Source organism: Macrobrachium nipponense, chromosome 46 (genome assembly GCF_015104395.2).
Source record: "Macrobrachium nipponense isolate FS-2020 chromosome 46, ASM1510439v2, whole genome shotgun sequence".
Taxonomy (NCBI): domain Eukaryota; kingdom Metazoa; phylum Arthropoda; class Malacostraca; order Decapoda; family Palaemonidae; genus Macrobrachium; species Macrobrachium nipponense.
This window is the reverse complement of record NC_061106.1, coordinates 44,286,449-44,305,833: the sequence shown is the minus strand read 5'-3', so window position 1 is coordinate 44,305,833 and position 19,385 is coordinate 44,286,449. Positions and strand designations below refer to the sequence as shown.

The 19,385-nt window shown below is 39.2% G+C and overlaps 1 protein-coding gene and 1 pseudogene across 1 annotated transcript in view; both read right to left on the bottom strand.

Annotated features, from left to right (window-relative positions):
- The window catches only part of LOC135214532 (pre-mRNA-processing factor 39-like), a 57,573-nt gene extending 45,642 nt beyond the window's left edge, over positions 1 to 11,931 (bottom strand). Inside the window, 2 exon segments of the mRNA XM_064248906.1 lie at positions 11,234 to 11,333; positions 11,927 to 11,931. Of these exon segments, the coding sequence (XP_064104976.1) occupies positions 11,234 to 11,333; positions 11,927 to 11,931 (105 nt within the window).
- The window catches only part of LOC135214713 (pre-mRNA-processing factor 39-like), a 99,598-nt pseudogene that overhangs the window by 56,951 nt on the left and 23,262 nt on the right, over positions 1 to 19,385 (bottom strand).

The window sequence follows — 19,385 nt, the reverse complement described above, 5'->3', positions numbered from 1 at the left end:
TCCGATTGATCGGGGTGGCACCGCAGATCAATGGTCAGACCTCTGGACCGAGTACTAAGAGAGAGGCAAGCGTATCTCTTCGTACCAGCAAACAAGAAACAAGTTCCTATTTGCAAGAGGCAAACATAAAGTTATGGTTGTCTCCTTTGTTGGCATCCACTTCCCCCCCTTGTAGGAGGAAGTGGTGGATATTCGCTCCCATCCCTAGTGAAAAGGGATAGGGATGGGGCTCTGTCGAGTAGCTCACCGGCATCTCGTCCTTATCCAGCAAGGTGATGACCGTATCCCTCTACCCACAGGTAGAGGGGGAGAAAAAGATATGAAGAGAAGCCAGTCACTCTCTCATTCACATATCTATTCTTACAGTCACACCAGGACTTGATGCTGTTCAGCCTGCTAGGGTCTGGGTTTAGCTACACAACGTGTTTGAGCAGCCAGCCACAGGTCCCAAGGAAAACGATCCAAGGACCTGTGGGCACTATCCAAAAGGTAGAAGGAGGTGCCAGTGGTCTGGTTGTACCAGACCCCTGCCTTCAGTACCTGCGCCACGGAGAAGTTCTTGTGTAACTCGAGGGACTGTACTTCTAGGTCATCTTTGTGGCTGACGAAGAGTCTTCAACACTCAGCCTGGGATGTCGAGTTTCTTCAGAAAGCGCGGTCGCGCTTTCACAGGACAAAGCAGCATCTCCTTCGCATCGAAGGCGGTGAAGTCCATTAGGGAGGGGATTGTGAAGGACTCTAAACCGATCGTCAGGAACCGAAGGGTTCAGAGTCTTCGCTACGAATTCGGTACGAAATCGAGCGTCACGAATCCCCATCCCCTGGATGCTTGACTTCGCAGGAAAAGTCATGCAATTGCCTCAGAGGAAAAGAAGGGAATGGTACCGTATGACCTATCCCTCTTCTCGACTTCGGTGATGTCCTATACCCATACTGGTCTATCCGTCTGCAGCGAAGTTGTTCTTCTCGGTAGTGGATAGGACACGACACTCAATGGTGGGTGTCGATGGTATGGGTACTGTGACAAGCCGTTAGGACGAAGAAAAAGACTGTTATGGAACAACCGAACTAAGTCCACGCGAAGTTTGTAAACAGACTTGGGCGCTCTGACAGCTGCCGACTGACTGCGTTCGGTAGGAGGCAAGTTGTCCAAGCACCCGAGCAAGTCACGTGACCTTCGCCTTAAAAGGGTTATGCCAAGAGATTAAACAAATAATTTGTTCGTCACCGATGCCAGAAGGCAAGGTGATGACTCTCTTAAAGCAGTTGCCCAACAGGCGAAAGTCAATTGCCTTCTAGAGACCGAGGATCCCTGATGGCAAGATATCTCATAGTATAGTTGATTCTCGGCTAAGGAGAAACAACACTATGTGTCGTTGAAGACGAAGGTGTACAGAAAATGCGACCTACGTCTTCACAGCTGAACCGAGAGAAGGATTCTCAAGATTCTGAACCTGTGCTACAAAGACTGAGAACGCTAACCGCTATTCATTGCTGTCCGGTGAGGATCGTAGTTGCAATAAAAGCGGAGAGCTTTTCAGTAATGAAGACAGGGAAATACTGCCTGAAGAACTGCTTCTCATGGGCTGAACATTTGGAAGTAGAGCCGTCAGGTCGGAGAGTAGGCGATGTCTTCTGACATATCTGTTAATTCGGGGCGAGCAATGAATAATTGACACCTACGAATACGAGATATTTTGAAGACAAACTCAGATGTGCAAAAATGCAAAAATCATATCGCTTATCCGCCCGGTGCGATGCAGCGGGAGACTAGTACAGACTTCTGTTACCGTGCGGTAAACAGAAAGATGAAAGAGTCCAAGAGATATCTCTGTTGAAAATTCTCGCAATGTCGAAGGCGATGAAATCGAGCGTCACAGCAGTAGATGGTCCTTCATTATTGCGAGAATCCCCCGTTAATCAGAGACCTAAGTCCATGATTGTTGGGCAGAGATACGGTTCGGTAGTCAATCAAACCAGGGGAGAGGGGAGAGAGACGTAACCGACCGTGCATCTCCGAGACCTATCTGATACCGAGCGCTATCAGGCAGTTTCAATACGCAGTAGCTCTCGGTGACTCGTCATCCTGAGTTGCCAGGTAATCCGTTATTCCACGAAGGAATGCGTCGGCTAGAACCATTGAGCATAAAAGAATACGCTCGAGCAATTATATTTAAACGAAACGGATTCGGTAAATCAAAAGCTGATTTGGTGTTGTCATGACAATACCAAGTATCTAAAATCGAAACTGATAACTGCTGGGAGGTTGCAGGCAACCCGAGTTGCAGTTCAATTAAGATACAATTCGTCTGCGGTCACAAACCGTAGAGTTAACTACGGTATGCGCCTACCCCCCGGACAATTCAACTGTTAAAAGAATCATGTCGCAGAGGGTAATTATACGTAGTATATTTGTAGGTTCTGTACCACGACCTCCATCCTAAATTCTTTTCCTCTCGAGGAATGAGAATAAGGATTGGAGATCGACCGCCTTCGTTCTCTAGTCTAAGAGAGTGAAGGAGAAGTCTTTCCCAAAGGAAAGCTTCAATGGTGAACAGAATACCGAAGACGATAGTTCAAGCCAAACTGGAAGTTCCCGTCCGTCCGTTCTTCTCTATTCCAGGTTAATCGCCTACTGTGAGATACTCTTCTTTCAGCAGCAGTCTTCTTCCAAATGCTAGAAATTAACAGGAATTCGAGCATAAGCGAGGTTCCCGATTATCGTGTAACAATTATCGGGGATTCTCGCTCACGGATTTGGACCGGTCTCGCCTAAGTGTTTGGAGATCGTAAAAAACTCGAACACTTCTGATGCGCTAGAAATTCCGTAGAAATTCTAAGCACTCTGCGAAACCCCCCACCGAATTCGTCAAAACGATATCGGTGCTGGTGGTCCTCCCGATTGTGAAACCCGGTAGAAATCGAGAAAGGGGCAGGATCCCTCCTCAACGACCGGGGCTTACGTCAGGTAGGACCCGAAGGTCCCCCCGGTAGCGCAGCCCCTAACGTGGGATCTTACAGAGAAATATCTGTAGGATCCCTCCCCTTTCCCTCGTAGCCGTAAGGAGAGAGGGAATGGGGGAGGAATTGGATACTGGCTCGCCTTCCCAGCGGAACTAGCAGTTGGAGAAGAAAAGGAGCAGCCATGCCTTGTACGGCGATGGCCTCTCAGAGCCTGGGAAAACGTATCGTCAGGAGAAAACGTTTTCCCCGAGGAGGGGTTACGAAAACTCATACTGTAGGTAAGGGTCTGCGCCAACTGTGAACGGTCGTCTTAGGTGGGGCTGATCGACACCTGACAGGAGAGAGCCGATTACCGTCCTCCGACTCATTCCAGCCTCGTCGAGGTCGAAACCTCAGGAGGACCTAAGGGGTATTCAAATACGGTGTCCGAAGACACGTAGAAACGCCTCTGTCGCAGTAGAGGAGGTGAAGTAGCTTGTTCGACCGGCCAGAACTGAGAGCGCCTTCTTGTCCGGAGACGAGAGACTACCTGGTTCAACACAGTCGGCAAGCTCCGATCGCGGCAGACCCACCGCCTCGATTTGGGTTCCCTCTCGGGCCCCAAAACGACTCGAGCCGAGACGTGGCTCTGCTGGTGGGAGCGGCGATCCTTCCCCGAGGTCGTTGTGCTGACGAATCAGTGCCATAACCTCGGCAAAGTTCCTCTGGATCTCGGAAGTCACAGCATCTTGCAGAGTAGGACCGTTAAGCCCTTCGAACAAGAGCATATTCCGAGAACCTTCCTCCTAAGAAGGGGGAACAGCGACAGCCCTCTCGGTCTTCTCCATCCACTTGCGCATACGTCCTTGCCGGTCCAAGAAGACCGTGCCTGGCACGTAGGGCGTCGTGGTGGGATCATGAGGGGCGCACCCTCACGATCACTGGCCTCAATACCTCGCTCCTCCGGTGTAACCCGAGGAGGTTGAAGGTAAGGGAGAGGCAGACCTGGACGCTCCCTCCGCTCGCTGGCAGAAACCAGCAGGCTTGGAGGGCTGCAGGCGATCGTCAACCCGCGGTGGGCGATCGAGCTGCAGGCCTGGTCGAACCGTCTCGCTGTGGAGAACGGCTGGACTGAGCACAGCGGCCCCGATCTCGAGTGTCAGAAGAGCTGGTGCTGGTTGCCGTACCCGATCGCTCTCTGTGAGAGCGACGGTCAGGCGACCTGCAGGCTCCACTGTCACAGTGAGACGGTGCTTGTCCTCACGGCACGTCACGTCGCTGGTTCCAGCCGTGGCTGGCACACGCGACGGGAGGACCTCTTCCCAGCCTCAGCCCGTGGTCCGGTCGTGGACCGTCACGTCCCCGGGAGTAGCCAGCTGGTCGGCCGCGAGAGCGAGAGCTGGTCTGGTGAGAGTCGCGTGAGCGGCTGTCACCAGTCTTCCGCCCCGTGCCGTGAACCTGACGCTGAGCGGACTCAGAGGTCTGGTTCCTGGCTGCACGGTCGCTGGTAGGCGACCGTACACTTGGTACCTCCCGCGAACGAGAGCCGAGACGGACCCATGATGCAGTGGCAGAACCACGACACCAGGCGAGGAAGTACCGGTGTTTAGCCGGTACCCCTCTGGTCCCCGTAGTCTTCTTCCTTGCGGAAGAAAGAAGAGACGGGCCCCGCTCCCGAAGGAGCAGGAGGACCAGCGGAAGGAACCCTCCGTCCCACCGAGGTGAGACGGGTCCCGAGAAGCTCCCGAGGGAGACTTCTTAGGAGGGAGGAGGCAACCTTCTTCTTCCTCGGCTGTGAAGCCTTAGAAGTCGAAGGGGAAGAGGCGGCAGCCGACGACGATGAAGAAGATGAAGACGACGACGACGACCACCTTCCTCCTCTTCTTCGTCAGCTTCCTCAGGACAGACGTAAGATCTGCTATCCAGGGCGGAGCCGGGGCTGCTGTAGCCGAAGACCACAGGGCCCGGACGCCCTGTACAGACAGACCAAAGTCTGGGGTAGTAGACCACCACGAACAGGGACGACGTCAGCAGGTATGGGCATCTCAGGAACAGCAGGCACAGCCAGCACAGCATCGGTAGGGACAGCCAGCGCAGCAACGGCAGGGACAGCCAGCGCAGCAACTGCATGGACAGTCAGCCCAGAATCGGCAGGTACGGCAGGCAGCACCGGAAACACAGGAAGTGGAGCAGCAGCCAGCAACATCCTGGTACCGGCGGCAGGTCCAGGGGCGAGCTCTAGGGCAGCGGAAGTGTGGTCGCGGCAGCGCGGCAACCACGAGCGGCGGCGGCACGCCCCCCTCCCCCCCCCCCCCTCTCGGTACGGCGAACGGGCACTTCACAGCGGCTGTAGGCAAGACTGTTACCACGTGAGGCGAGTACACCAGGTGAGGAGGGACGTCGTCACCTGGAGCGTGGTCACCACTCCATGGGTGACCGCAGTAGGCCCAGACATAGAACCGCAGCCCCTGGACACTAGCACGCCCTGCAAATGGAAGGACGCCCATACCTCACCAAGGTCCACCCTCGTGCAGTAGCACCTGCGGAAATAACGAGTAGTAGCGATTAGTGGGGGGAAGTCCCCTCGCGCGGGGGGGTGAAGCCCTCTCCGAACGAGTGGAAGACCCCGAATACAATTGTACATCGGGCACCGAGCGCCCTCCCCAGCGCTCGACGGATCGGGCGAGGAGAAGAACGCAGATAACCTCCCCCCCCCAAGGGGAAGGGCCATCTGTGGGAGCAGCAGCGGGGGGGGGGGGGGGGGGTTCTCGTTCCCCACCCCCGCACAGCACCCATGTACCCAACAATAATAATAAGAGCCCGAGAGCAATCGTGCCCTCGGCCCGAATGCAAGGGCATAAGGATCAATTCCTGACTGAGCGGAACTTGAACCAAACATATTGATGCAATCAATAATAAAAGGAATAAAAGAAAAAAGAAAAATAATCTTGCATTACGATTCCCTTCACAATGAATAAGGGCTCGGATCGAGCGCATTTGCGCCCTCGGTACCGAGCGCAAGGGTAAAAGGATCCATTCCCGATTATGAATGGAAACCTTGATCCATAATGAATTGATGCAATCAAAATATATATGAAAATGAAAAAGAATACTGCGCTTGCGATTTCACTTCATACAAATAAAAAGGGGGGAAGGATCAATTCCCGGGAAATAGCGGAAACATTGATCCAAGTAAACAATGCAATCTAAATAAAATATGAAAATGAAAAAGAACTGCACTTGCGATTTCACTTCATTCAAATAAAAAGGGTAAAGGATCAATTTCCGGGTAAGCTCGGAAACTGATCCAAAATGAGTATTGCTACAATCAAAATAATATATATGAAAATGAAAAAGAATACTGTACTTGCGATTCCACTTCCATACAGAATAAGTTTTCGTGCCGAGCGCATTCGCTCGGCAACGAGCATACAGGTCAAAAAAATATATAAATGAAAGAGCACTTACTTACGATTTTCATCTACACATTTCCAACCAAAATATACGCTCGGAGCGAGCGCTCTCCCGCCCTCGGCACCGAGCATACACAATACGAGGATCATTTCTGGGAAAATGAATTCCCGCACTTACGCCCTTCAGTCCCGGCACTCGGGTAATCGGAGGGCGTGGTGAAACCAAGATCCTTTAATTCACAATTGAATTCAATGGAAATAAATATGAAATGATTGTACTTACAATTCAGTTTCACTAGATAAATAGAAAAAGAAAAACACAACCATGCGAAAGGAACGACGATGAAGCGGGCAGAGAGCGATGATACACGTCCACACGCCAGCAGGCCGAAAGAAAGCAAAAGTGGATTTGTTTACCTTGCAGTTCCGCGCGCTCGCGCCGCGCCTGTCGGACAAGCAGTTAACTACCGAACCCCTTGTTCGAAAGCTTACGACCTATCCAGCTGCCGCTAGTACCTTCCTATTGTAAAAGGACCGAAGGTTTGTATGCCGTGTCGGAACAAACAGATTATATAATTACATCACTTCATTACATAACATGAAAATGATGAAAACATTGAATTCTTTTGTGAATGCTAGACTTAAAGGGAAAGTTAAAAGGCCAGCGATCAGCTGACTAACATAAACAAATGCTCTCGTAATTGAAACTCCCTTGCTGAGAATAATGTAAAATTATAAGTAATTGTTGTTTTGAATATGAAATTATATACAGTATTGTGCTAATAAATCTTGATTATATATATATATCAAAATAATGAATTCAAATTTCATCAAAAAACAACCGCCTTTTGTTCACTGTATAACCCTTTAACCCTCTTACGCCGACTGGACGTATTTTACGTCGACATTTTTTTGTCTCCCGTGTGCCGACTGGACGTATTTTTACGTCGACTTACAAAAGTTTTTTTTTAAATTCGAGGAAAAAATACTTATAGGCCTACCAGCCTAAAACTTTTGAATCATGCGCCTTGGGGGATGCTGGGAGTTCACGGATCAAGGTGTTGTTTTGTTTACAATCGTTACGCAGGCGCGCAAGCGCGAATTTCTTTCTTGCCGCACTAAAAAGTATCTGTGACACATCTCGGAAATTATTTCGTCACATTGACATAATTTTTGTACCATTGTAAATTAGCCGTTACATGAAGTATTATATATGAAAATGTGCGCATTTTTATGTAGAATACAACAATAAAATACTCATGATTGTAGCTTTTATCAGGTATGAGATCTTTTCATATAAATAACGATAATTGCCAAAATTTCAACCTTCGGTCAACTTTGACTCTACCGAAATGGTCGAAAAATGCAATTGTAAGCTAAAACTCTTATATTTTAGTAATATTCGATCATTACCTTAATTTTGCAACTAATTGGAAGTCTCTAGCACAATATTTCGATTTATGGTGAATTTATGAAAAAACTTTTTCCTTACGTCCGCACGGTAACTCTTCCGAAAAAAATCATACATGCGATTGTGGTAATGTTTGCACCATTTTAAAAATTAGCCGTTATATAAAGTTTTATATATGGAAATGTGCGCAATTTTCATGCCACAATACAAATAAAAAACAACCCATGGTTGTAGCTTTTAATCAGTTTGAGATATTTTCATATAAATAACGATAATTGCCAAATTTCAACCTTTGGTCAACTTTGACTCTACCGAAATGGTCGAAAAAACGCAATTGTAAGCTAAAACGCTTATATTCTAGTAATATTCAAGCATTTACCTTCATTTTGCAACAAATTGGAAGTCTCTAGCACAATATTTTGATTTATGGTGAATTTTTATGAAAAAAATAACAATTTTCTTTACGTCCGCGTGGTTAACTCTTCCAAAAAAAATCATACGTGGCGATTGTGGTAATGTTTGCACCATTTTAAATTAGCGTTTACATAAAGTTTTTATTATATGAAAATGTGCGCAATTTCATGTAGAATACAACAAAAAATAATTGAAGGTTGTAGCTTTTCTCATTTTTGAAATATTTGCATATAAATCACGATAATAGAAAAAAAAAAACACGTTCGGATCAACTTTGACTCTACCGAAATGGTCGAAAAACGCAATTGTAAGCTAAACTCTTACAGTCTAGTAATATTCAGTCATTTATCTTCATCTTGAAACAAATTCGAAGTCTCTAGCAAAATATTTAGATTTATGGTGAATTAAAAAAAAATCTTTCCTTCCCTCCGCTCGTGGATTCTCTGCCACAAATCTCCGAAATGTGTACGTACCATTCTCGGAATATTTGCTCCATTTCATATTAGGCATTTCATAGAGTTTTATATATGAAAATGTGCGCAATTTCATGTAGAATAAAACGAAAAATATATGAAGGTTGTAGCTTTTCTTATTTCCGAAATAATTGCATATAAAAAATATATACAGTGGTACCTCGAGATACGAAATTAATCCGTTCCGAGACGGCCTCGTATTATGAGTTTTTTTCGTATCTTGGCACACATTTTTACATGTTAAAAATGCCTAAACCGTTCCAAGCCCTCCAAAAATACCCCAGTAAATTATATTTCCAGGCCTAAAACACATGTTCTAGGGTTACGACAGAAGAAATATGTCTCCAAAAAGGCAATATACTGTACATACTTGAGTAACATTCAACTGCATGTAATGTTCAACCCCATTTTTACTGCATATATTAGGACTTTAGCATATGTCCCTTAGCAATAAGCCTAGCCTATGTTAGCGGTTGCTACTGTAGCCTAGTCTATGATTCTGACATCTAAACCTAAGAGCTAAAAGCTTAAATATGCCAATAAAATGTATAAATAATCAGTATGTACTCATTTCAAATAAATATTATTATTCATTAACTATAATACACAAACAAAGAAAAAACAAACCTTCCAATCGATTGTTTACTTCTTACGAGTAACGAACGAGCGCCAAGCAATCATTTTTCCTAGCACAAAGTAAGCCATAAATTGTCATTAATATCTCTTCAACTAATGAACCACCAAACAGTATAATAACCATCATTTCTATTCTTTATTCTATCTTACCTAATGGAGATACCGAGTTATAGACAGCTGTAATGAAACATACGTAATACGTAACGTAATAATAAAACAGAAGAAAAGAATTCTAAAAAAAATACCCTATTTGTTGGCAGACTGATTTATTTTATATTTTCTGATATCTAATTCACAATTTTTTTTTTATTAAATGTATTGCATGTACTCATTTCAAAATAATTATTAAGTAACCATTAACTATAATAATAAAAAAAAAAACATTAACTATATATATATAAAAAAAAAAAAAAAAAAAAAAAAAAAAAAAAAAAGAAAAAAAAAAAAAAAAAAAAAAAAAAAAAAAAAAAAAAAAAAAAGCTTCCCAAACGTCTGTTTACATCCAGCACTTACTAGTTTCGAACGATCGCCAAGCAATCACCTTTTACACAGTAAGCCATAAATTTTCATTATCTCTTCTTCAACTACTGAAACTACCAAACAGTATGATAACCATTCATTTCTCTTCTTTATTCTATCTTTACCTAATGTTTTTTTTTTATTAATGTATTGCAGAATAAGTTTTCAATTTACAGCAACCTTTTACCAATAGAATACTTAAAGCACAAGGGGTAGATGCTGACCAATAGGAGAGCAGGACCTTATGGGGTGACTAGCATCAGGAACCAATGGGGAGAGCGGGAGGATGGTGGCGAGTTTACTCAGTTGGGCGGCGCGTGAGTTTTAAAATTGTTCTCGGTGGTCCGGGCGAATCTCGGGACTTTACAGCAACAACCTTTCGTATCTTGAAACTTTTCGTATGTAGAGCAGTAAAATTTTTTGCATTGGCTTTCGTATCTCGAGTTTTTTCGTAAGTAGAGCCTTTCGTATCTCGAGTACTACGTATATAAAAAAATTCGACATTCGGTCAACTTTAACTCGTCGATATAGTCGAAAAAACTGCAATTGTAAGCCAATACTCTTACAGTATAGTAATATTCAATCATTTGTCTTCATTTTGAAAGAAATTGGAAGTCCTCTAGGACAATATTTAGATTTATGGTGAATTTTTGAAAAAAAAATATTTGTTTACGTCCGCTCGTTACGAATTCATGCCTTATTTTGTGATAATATTTTCTCTGTGTTGCTTTTATCGTTATACAATGTGTTATATACCAAAATGATCGCAATTTAGTGTAAATTACAACGAAAAAAAGTAACTTGTTACCTTTTAACCGTTTTGCGCACAGCGCGATTTGAATACAATTATATATGAAATTTCGTTTTGCGCTATCATATATCGCATTATTTATATATGATAATGATAATTTTTTTCATTTCTGATGGTTGCATACTAAACTTCAGCCAATGACAAAAAAAGGAGCCAAAAATGAACTCTTAATCTTGAAAACTAAGCGCGCTGTGATTTTTTAAAAAAAATATTTTTTCCGCTTCCGCGCTCACTCTGAAACACCTCGGGCACACGGGAGACAATTTTTTTTTTACCGCTTCGGCGTAAGAGGGTTAATGGGTATTTTAATTAAATCCTTCAGATCAGGCTTATGAAAGCCAAGAAATAACTTAGCGGACCTGTAAAACTTATTGTATTTATGCCATATTACATCCCAACTGATTCTCTTTAATCAGATCTCTGTCCCATTCACTTCTTATACACAGAATTCACAGCTCTTGCCAACCATTAAATCATATTTAACAAAGGCAAATTAATGTGAACACTTCTTCCAGTCACTCGGCTAGATCTGAACAAATATGAGTGCCTTGATATCTTCACTGCAAGAACATACTAGAGAGAGTAGAGAGTAACAAACAAGAGCAATACTTACGTTACTATCTTTCAAGTGATCAGGATATCCTTTGGCAACCAAATGATCATATATGTGATGACCAGATGCTGCTGCCATTGATGCTCTCAGAATTCCATACCTGAAAACATAATATCAGATTGCCATTTGTACTTCATTACTTTCTTACATAATTACCTTTCCTTTCAAAAAACTGAAAAATAAATATTGATGACTGAAAACTGTTGAGACTGCCAAGTAAAACAGCTTGAGATTTTATTTTATAGAAAAGCTTAAAACAGCTTGAGATTTTATAGAAAAGCTATGTTCAGCAATACAGATAAAGGACACAGTGCTCACCCACTTTTTCTCAGGGGTATGTTCCAGAACCTACCATGGAAATGCAAAATCTCCTCAAAAAACTGCCAAATACCCTGTACCCCGCAAGTTAAAATTCTTTTAACTGCCTATTTTAACAGTTCACTACCTAATTCAATAGTTAAAACAAAAATTTACCTTAAATTATCATACTAAAACAATTTAATATTTCAAACAAAAACACTACGCCCTCAAACCATCATCCCAAAACAACCAAAGTATATACTAGTACACCCGTAAGACGCTTATAACTGCCTATTTTAAGAGTTCATTGCCCAACTTAGCACTTCAAATAAAAATATAGTACCTCAAATTATCATCCCAAAACAACCCAGCATCATTTCAAAGTCAACTTACAACATTAAGTACCTGCCTACAATTGTTCCTCTTAAGTATCCCCCATACTAATACAGACGCACATTTTCTTTTGCTGACTAATGTAACACCGAGCATAGTCTACTGTAACTGAGCATAAAGTACGTACATTTTATTGAAAATTTGCTGTGTTGTAAGATGATACTGATATTTACATAAAAGTGAGAGAAATGTTCCACAAAAATTTGTGAAAAAGTGGCGGTCCACTGTATTTCAAACAAGACCAAAACTTACCCATACGACCCAATCTGTATATTTAGTTCCCAAGAAGGTGGAACACTATGATATTCCTTTCCATTTGCTTCACCACTTGGTTGTGGAACTCCCTGAACCACTTCTTGTGCTGTAGGAAGATTCTGGTTGGGATCAGCATGTCCATAACCATAGCCTTCCATTGGACTGTATGTGATAGCACCTAAAAACAAAGATCATGAATAAAATAAGCCCTGTAATAACAAGTCGCAGTTGATTAAAGGTCCTTCTTCAGATGGCACCTAAATAAAAAAACTTGAGTATCTTTCATAAATAACATTATTTCCCAGGTGAAAACAACATACAAGGAAGTTTCAACTTCCAGTTACTGCATACTTAAAAGTACATGACAAAGAAATAAAGTAGATCCAAGGGAAAAATTAATTATACACATCAATTTGATATTAAGATCTTTAACAAAACTTAGATTTCAGCTGGAGATCTGTGGATTAGAAAGGACCAAGACAAGTTATTGATGTGTTCTTCTAAGAATGTTACCATGAACAATCCCTCCTGACTTAATAAATTTCTTGCTTCATAGATGCACACTACCTCTTTCTTCCTGATCTAGTAGTATGGATAAAATATTCAAAATCAGCAACAAATCAGATTATATAGGCAACAGAGTAAAAAAAACTGTAACATTTATATTTACTGTATCTACTTGTGTAATGAGCAATCTTGCGACTCCCAAATTTTTACCCATAAAAAAATTATTATATATCTTTTGTGTATCATGGAAGTTCCTATTTTGAGAGCATAAATTCATAAGGTTGGTAGTTTGCCATGCTAATGGCTGACATGAGTCATTTGGGTGTGAGCAGCTACTCAATTATTTTTTCAAAATTTCAAAAATTTACCATAGAAAATTTCAAATTAAAAAAAAAAAAAAAAAATAAAAACAAAAAAAAAATAAAAAAAACATCTGTCAAGCCTTAAGAGTCCTCCATAATCAATCAATATCTCTCTCTCTCTCTCTCTCTGGGAAAGACACTGCTAATTAGTCTCTTTAATCAATTGGTATTAACAAATATCCACACCGTTTGTGTGTGTGTTCACAATGTTTTAAAAATGTGTAGTAAAGGTAATAACTCCTTGGAAGAAAAAACCAACAACAGTTTTTTGTTGTTGTCAGTTGTGTGGTGTATAAAGTGTGTGACCAGCAGGTAAAGAGAAATGGATTAACAGTAAGGTCCAATTTGTACTGTATTTTGTATATTACACTCAATTTGACAAATACCATGTTTTTTTACATGAATCCCCCATTTGGCGTTTTAATAGCCAACTTGAGTACAGAAGAAAAGTCAGTAAGAAGAATTAAGAAACTTCTATACAAAAAATGGCTGAAGTAGCCATTATTTTCAATAATAATAATAATAATGACAATGTGGACTTGGTTACTAACTGAAAGTAAGTTTTTAAATTGAGCTAACTTTATTTAGAGCATTCTTCCTTTAATTTTTACCATAAAACTTGTGAAAAAAATTCTTTAACTGTAGATACTAATTATAATAATAATAAAAGACTAATTACTACTTGGAGAAGGCTAATGTTCTTCAAACTTTGGACTGATACCTACTTTCTTATGAAGAACATTTAATTTCAAGGTTTCAGAGATAGAATCTGTCATGAAAGTTTTTATATGATCATTTGCAATGTTCTCTGGAGTAACATGAGGAAAATCTCAAAAATACAAATACGTATTACAGTGTCACACTCAAACAGTGTGAGAAGTACAGTATACCGAGATAAACAAATGAAATCAAAACTGATGATATGAAAACTGTGAAGAGAGAGAGAAAAAAAAAAAAGTTTCCATACCAGTTTAGTGGTTTGTTGTATCAAGAATTACATGATCAGTTACTCATTATCCAGGATGGCATTATCACTTTTTTTATGCTCATTCACATGCAAAAGGTATGGGAGGGGGGGGAGGATTTGCCCCACCAAGCAAGGCATTCTATTAAAGCTTAAGATTTTTCACGCCTACTCTGTCTCCCTACTCTGTGTCCAGTCCTTTATCATTACATTGTCTAAAGATCTTAAAAGCTGCCTGATTATAGAGACCAGTTCTAAAAGAGTACTTAGAGCATATATATAAATAATGTACACAATAATACAGATCTACTAAACATACCATCAGCTGAAAAATAAGGTACAGGGAATTGCTGATTTGGTGGAGGCACTGAATTAGGCACTGTGAATGTTTCCGGAGCTGCTGTTGCTTCCATGGTTGTTGAAGACTCCACTACCAAGCTTTCTGTCTTATCTTTCTCATCTTTCATGAAATGCAAGTAAATTTATTTCAGAATAGTGACAATTTCTAGCAAAATTATTGCAGCATAGTTATAATTTCAATTAAAATTATTCTATGATGTATATGACATCTTAGCTTCAGAAAAAATAAAGTGCAAGATTTCATATAGAGTAACCAATACATACCATCTTTATCTTCATTATCAGGTTTCTTTTCCTCTTCCTTCTTGACTTCCTTAGATTTTTTGGCGCTTTCCTTAACAAGATTTAAGCCTGATTCTTCTCTAAGGTCATCTTGTTCTTTTATAGCAGCCTTCAACCTACATACACCACGAAATGAAAGACAATATTATACAGTATTTAACTATATGATATATATGGAAATCTTACGTACCATAACTGACCACTTTCTATGGACTTGTTCACCTAACTATAAACAATTAAATGTACTTAATTATAAAAATATGCCACCTTATATACAGAACTTTGACGACTGATTTCTCAAAGAAAAAATGCAAAAGTAACTTACGTCTGAATATCACCATGTTCCCTTAAAAACTGTACTCTCTTATATGCAAACCAGTATTTATCTTCTACTGGAAGTTCTTTGGAAGTTAAAGCCAACAAGACTGATGCCAATACCCCCTGACAGTCAAGAGGTTGTCTCTGGTAGCATATATCGAAGACATGATGGTATAAATGCACATATCCTCTATCTTTCTTTAAGGCTTTGCGAAGCACTGCTAAAGCTCGATCAGCTTCCATCAACACCTGTACAATTTTCAAAGTTTTAGATACTAAACAGATTGGTAATACTCCAGACATGTTATGTACATAAAAGTTTGGACAGACCACTGACCAAACAATCTCAAGGACAGTGGCCTGTATTTTCAACAAAGGAAATAAAAAAAATAATATTAAAATAATGATAATTTGTGAAATTTTTCTATATATAGGTATGAACAATTACTTTTATAAAAGTTTGGATTTAGAAATTGATGAGGAAGATATCCAAGAACTTATAGATGTGCAAGATGTAGAGCATTTAATGGCAGAAGATTAAACTGCACTTGCAGATTAAAGAAAAAGACCAGAAAAAGATGAAGAAATTGAAGAAGAGCCGGAATGAACATTTACAACAAAAACACTGGCAGAGGCATTTGCCTCATTTGAACATGGACCGAAACTTTTAAGTGAAATGGATGGAACATGGAACAGTTGCTAAAGTTCCGGGTACATCAAGACTCTGTTGCATGTTCCAGTCATTTATGACTGATGAAATAAAAGCACTGTGAAACCTACAATGGATTACTTCTTTAAGAGAACTACTCCAGTGCCATCGCCTTCCCCCACAATTGAGCCTAATTCTCTATCTCATTATTGCCGTTTCCTCGAAACACCTGAACTAACAGAGAAGAAATACTACTGAAGAAGAGTGAGTTAATGATCCTGCTGCTTTATCATTTTCCTTCTCTTCCACTTTTTAGTTATACATAACCATCAACAGCCTGATCCCATTCACGTATGCCGACAATGGGCCAAATCTTGGTGAGTGCCCCTTGCAGTATATACACGTCTGAATTTTTTCACCTTTGTTCAATTTTTTTTCGTACTGAATTATCAAGACAATCTGCATTGAACCTCCAGAATTAGCTGATATTATTTATTACATATACCATATATGTAGAGTACTATACTATATAGTGTAGGCTTGGCTACAATATATGGATAGATGGTAAGACGTATGTACTGAATACCCTAGTGTGCTAAATTCGAGATACAATTTTTCAACAATAGATAAGATTTTTTTTTAACTAACGATGGGGTTTTTGGGACCTAACCCCATCTTAAGTAGGACAATATTGCCTGTAATTCCTTTTTGGAAAGATTTCAATGAGCTTCGTATTTAGTTTGTCAAATGTCAAAAGGACATCTCATGTTTTTCAAGTATGTAGATAATAAATTCCATATTCTCCTTACTCTTTTCCAGTCTTACCTTGAAAAGAAAACGTGCATACTTAATGGCAAGCCATGAGCGTTGACGAGGCAAGGTGAGTGCACGCGAAGCATCTCCATATAGTTCCTCAACACGTTCATTGCATCCTGCTCGACGTTCTAATTCAATAAGTTGCATTCTGCAAGTTGAATAAAGTAATGAATTATATATGGAAATATGCAAGTTGAATAAATACAAGTGAAAAGAGCTAGTTTCATCATGTTTAGTGCTGCTATGTATTATATCAATCTCTCAATGCCTTGCTTTTTGTATATGCCAGTGTAGTGCAGTTACTTCTTCTTAGACCCCTTTTTATACTTTAACAACAGTGACTGTACATGTCTGAAAAAGGGAATTAGATTTTATTTGAATTTAAGACAGCTAGTTACATCATTCAATTTGGTTAGCTTCAGAGCTCTACAGTAAAAAGTATAATACTAATGTGCTATATCACAAAAACCAGTGATAAACAACTCACCTAGCCTTTAATAAAGTAGGGTACTTTGCAATGGCTGTATTAAGAAGCTCTCTAGCGGTATCCAAATTCCCTGAAAACAACAGAACTTTAAACAGTATATGTACTATCAAGAACAATGACCACTAAGTGCAATTTACTTGTGAACCAGCACTGTACCATTTTAACAAATGGAAATAAGACAATGCATTAGATATAATGTTGCCAACTAAGTCTTTTGTTTTTCTTATGACTATTAATGCTCTTTAAAACAAACTATTAGAAAATCTTGCTAGGAGACAATTTTAAGGATAAATTATATTCTCCCAGAATTAATTAAAGATATCAAATATTCAATTTTACAGCATTTTACACAGTTCAATACATACAGGTCTTCTTTACATTCCAGTTTAATGTTGAATACACTAAGTTAACTACTGCATGCAATAAACTTGCTATAAAAAGCAATATTAATGTTAATGATAAAATAAATTAATACAGGATTTGTTTCAGAGATACAAACCATTACTTTTTTCAAGTCATACTTGTTCAATGTGAATATCTATCCATGAGTAACTTTTCCATATTCACACTCATGACACTACAGTCTATGATTTTACTAATTTTCCAGGAACTTAATAACGGAGAATTAACACGAATAGTATTTTGTGTAATAGTGATGTTTAGATGAATATTATTATTATTATGTTATTATGGTACCAGTTAATCTTATTTTGATGAGTTTAATTATTCAAATTTTCTTCTAAATTTAGCCAATTTCCAATCTTAACCATACAAAATAATGAATGTTAATACCATTGTCAAATATACATACCATAACAGTCATTCTACTTTAATACTACTATGTACTTGAAAACAAATTATTGAAGTGATACTCAATTTATAAGCCATACAAGATAAAAGTTTCTTTGTACATTTACCTTAATAATTTTATTCATTAAATGAGGAAGATTTACAACCAATTTATTATCATAATGGAAAATGAAGCTACTGTGACATTGTAAGAAATACCATCCCAGGTTTTAACTATAAATATTGAATTTTTAAATATATCTTAAATCACAAAATATTGTACTATTACAGATATTACAGAATTTGTTTAGGAATTCAATTATATAAATCTGTAACTTAAAGCCCTAATTGCCATAAAAACCCTATGGGATTTAGGTTTATTATAATTCTTTTCAGTATGTTAAAGAATATAAAATTGCCTAACTTAATATTAAGAAAATTGTATGATAACAGCAAAACCTAAAATTATGACAGAATGATTAAACACAATACAAATGTTCTTGAAGCTGTCTCTACTTGTAATGAAAACGCAGTGTCCAGGTAATTTTATGTCATCTATATTTGGTTTAGTGTTAGTATATATGTAAAAATAGTGACACAAACTGATTTTATTTATTGTATACGTTTTGTAATTGAAATATAACAAGTTCTTCAAGTAATTTGTATTTTTCCTAGACATACAAACCAAAGCCTTTTATATAAGAGTATTCCTATACAAAAGGTGACAATTTGTATTTTCGTAGGAACATCTTTTCTGCATTAGCTTTTCCCTATAAGGGGTTAGTTGTTATTTATAAACTTCTATCTACTCTTCCCTGGCCTGTGCTCTTTCTTCCTAAACTGCCATCTCGACTTTCATCTACACCACTTCTCTACACTTTCCTTATAAAGTCTTCATCCTGTTTTGCTAAATGTTATACTAAAATCTTTATATCATACATATATATTTGGTAAAGGAAAAAATCATGTTAATACAGTTTTTTTTGTAGGATGTGGTAGGCCATCGAATACAAGTATAAATAAGACAATTTGTCAGTTCGAAGTTACGAGTGTTTGGCAAACGATACACAATTTTTCTTTAAATTTCATTAAAAAAAAAATTGGAATGTAAGAAATGTTCAACAAATGTGGTACCACTCTACAACATTTGTGCATTTCTATAGTAAATTATGTGAAGTTTCGAACAAACAATTACATATTCCTAATTGGTGGTTAAATAAAATAGCTATGAATGGTACTGAATAAGCTCTCTCTCTAATAAATATATTTTATTATTAATAAAAAAATTAATAATAACTTACTGTAATTTATATAGCTTTTTTATCATAAGTGAATTTGTATGTAATCATTAAAATACTAACTTGATGTAATTAACAAACCTAGTACAGTATTCTGTTTGGGGGTATGTGGTGGTCCTGTCAATTCTAAACTACCCTCCCACATATTTTAGATGTGCTCTATTACAGTATACTGATATTAGGATGTTCTGGGATGATAGTCTGAGGTATATTTTTGTTTGAACTGTCAAGTTTGGCAAGGAACTGTTAAATTAGGCAGTTATAAGCATTTTAGGACTGATATAGCTACTTCAGAGTAACAGTAGTAAGAGAAGTAATGTAAGGTTACTTTGAGAGTTTGGGATGATGATATAGGGTGTATTTTTGTTTAAA